Genomic DNA, 2560 nt, shown 5'->3' with positions numbered 1-2560 from the left:
CACCTGCACCAGCTGAGGAGACCCCTGTAGAAGCTCCACCTGCTCCAGCTGAGGAGACCCCTGCAGAAGCTTCACCTGCTCCAGCTGAGGAGGCCCCAGCTGAACCTTCATCTGCACCATCAGAGGAGACCCCTACAGAAGCTCCACTTGCACCTGCAGAGGAGGCCCCTGTGGAAGCTCCACCTGCACCAGCTGAGGAGGCCCCTGCAGAAGCTCCACCTGCACCAGCAGAGGAGACCCCTACAGAAGCTCCACTTTCACCTGCAGAGGAGGTCCCTGTAGAAGCTCCACCTGCACCAGCTGAGGAGGCCCCTGAAGAAGTCTCACCTGCACCAGCTGAGGAGGCCCCTGCAGAAATTTCACCTGCACCAGCTGAGGAGGCCCCTGCAGAAGCTCCACCTGTACCAGCTGTACCAGCTGAGGAGGCCCCTGTAGAAGCTCCACCTGCACCAGCTGAGGAGGCCCCTGTGGAAGTCCCACCTCCACCAGCTGAGGAGGCCTCTGAAGAAGCACCACCTGTACCAGCTGAGGAGGGTCCTGAAGAAGCTCCACCTTTACCATCTGAGGAGGGCCCCACAGGAGCTCCACATGCACCAGCTGAGGAGGCCCCTGCTGAAGCTCCACCTCCACCTGCTGAGGAAGCCCCTGTTGAAGCTCCACCTGCACCAGCTGAGGAGGCCCCTGATGAAGCTCCACCTGCATCAGCTGAGGAGGCCCCTGAAGAAGTCTCACCTGCACTAGCTGAGGAGGCCCCTGCTGAAGCTCCACCTGCATCAGCTGAGGAGGTCCCTGTTGAAGATTCACCTGCTCCAGCTGAGGAGGTCCCTGTGGAAGCTTCACCTCCGCCAGTTGAGGAGGCCCCTGTGGGAGCTCCACCTGCACCAGCTGAGGAGGCCCCTGTGGGAGCTCCACGTCTATCAGCAGATGATAACCCTGCAGAAGTTGAGTTTCCACCTACTCAAGAGACTTCCCTACAAGGGGCTTCTGTTGAAGTTCAACCTCTATCAGCTGAGGAGGTCTTTACGAATGTGGTTCCAGTTGAAGATGGCCCTACAGCTGAAACTGGGTCTCCTTCATCTGAGGGGGCTCCTCCTGAAGAAACTACAATGGAAACCCAGGTGACATCAGTTGAGGAGAGCCCTGAAAAGACCTCTGCTGATGTTCAGCCTCCACCACCTGAGACTCCTGCTGAAGACTCTCCTGTTGTTAAACAGCCTTCCAAAACTGATGGGGTCCCTATTCAAGAGTTTCCCATGCAAGACACACCTGATGAAGGTTCACTTGCTCCTTCTGAACAATGCCCTGAAGATAAGACTTTACTAAAAGAACATCAGTTGCCCCCAGTAGCAGGTATCACAGAGAAAGAATTAGATTCTTCTTCTTTGACAGGTGATAGAAACTCTGAAGGAACAGATCCTACTCCTGCAGATGTGTCTATGAGCAAGGATGAGCCAGTTTCCACTTTCAAAATAGCAGGTACCATTAAAATAGAGTTAAAGAACCCGCCCTCCTGAGCTATAGTCAGGTCCTAACTTAAGCTAGCAACTATATACACTAGAAGATTCTAGAAGTGCGTTCTTCAGAAAATGAGACACTATCTGGAAGAACTTCCATGAGCAGATTAAAGGAAAAGAATCCCAAGAGACTGAACATTCAGGTTGAGCAATGAATAAAAGCAGTCACAGCTTAAAGTCCCTTGTGTTATTTTCAGGCAAGTCTATGGCATGTAAAGTAACTATTGTGAAACAAAGTGAACTTATGTTTGTCACTATTACTTAAAGTATGCTTTAGAAAGTACATCTATGGACAACAGTTGTTTATTCTGTAGCTCCTCCCCTCTCTGTTCCTTTTCTTTATAAGCACGAGAAATGACAGCTTCTTCCTTGCAGATGTCATCTGCCTTCAATTCCTTGAGTTTTATTTGCACATTTAAACTTGCAATGATGTTCTTTTCTCTGGTTATGATTCATTCTGTTTTTTATTCTTTTTCCATTGACTCCTTCTGAGATAAGCATTGCTTTCCTGATACAGCTGCGGTGAAAATCAGTGTGGATAATTCTCAGGAAGATAAAAATAAATCTAACATATTACTCAGGCAGAGCACTCTTTAGCATATGCCCAGAGAACCCAACCACCTAATCCACATAGATTTTGTCGGCCATATTCACTGGTACTCAATTCACAACAAATAGGAAATTAAACCAACCTAAATGACCTTCGACTGATGAATGGGTAGTGAAAATATGATTCATATATACTATGAAATACTATTCAGCTGTAAAGGAAAATAACATTACGAGATGTGCAATTAAATGGATAGGATGAGAAAAGATCATAGTGAGTAAGGTAACTGAGACCCAGAGAGCCAAATGTCACATCCTTTCTTTCAGTTAAGGCAGCTAGATAGAAATCTTCACCTCTGAGTACATGACCCGGAGTAACTGTAGAAGCAATGAAAGTAGAAATGGATATTGTCACAGGAGGGAGTGTGGAAGAAATATAGAGGAAACTAGAAGGGTATAGTGATTTGTAGGCTAAATTGGATAAAAAGGAATTCTCA

At 47.9% G+C, this 2560-nt stretch overlaps 1 protein-coding gene across 1 annotated transcript in view; it reads left to right on the top strand.

Moving 5' to 3' along the window:
• Nucleotides 1–1514, top strand: part of Fscb (fibrous sheath CABYR binding protein) — a 4002-nt gene extending 2488 nt beyond the window's left edge. The window contains exon 3 of the mRNA XM_026778021.1: nt 54–1514. Coding sequence (XP_026633822.1) covers nt 54–1514 — 1461 coding nt within the window. The remainder of the gene's footprint in view (nt 1–53) is intronic.
• Nucleotides 1515–2560: the final 1046 nt, after the last annotated feature.

This window comes from Microtus ochrogaster, chromosome 1 (assembly GCF_000317375.1).
Source record: "Microtus ochrogaster isolate Prairie Vole_2 chromosome 1, MicOch1.0, whole genome shotgun sequence".
In the NCBI taxonomy this organism is placed as follows: domain Eukaryota; kingdom Metazoa; phylum Chordata; class Mammalia; order Rodentia; family Cricetidae; genus Microtus; species Microtus ochrogaster.
This window is presented reverse-complemented; position numbering and strand designations above follow the sequence as displayed.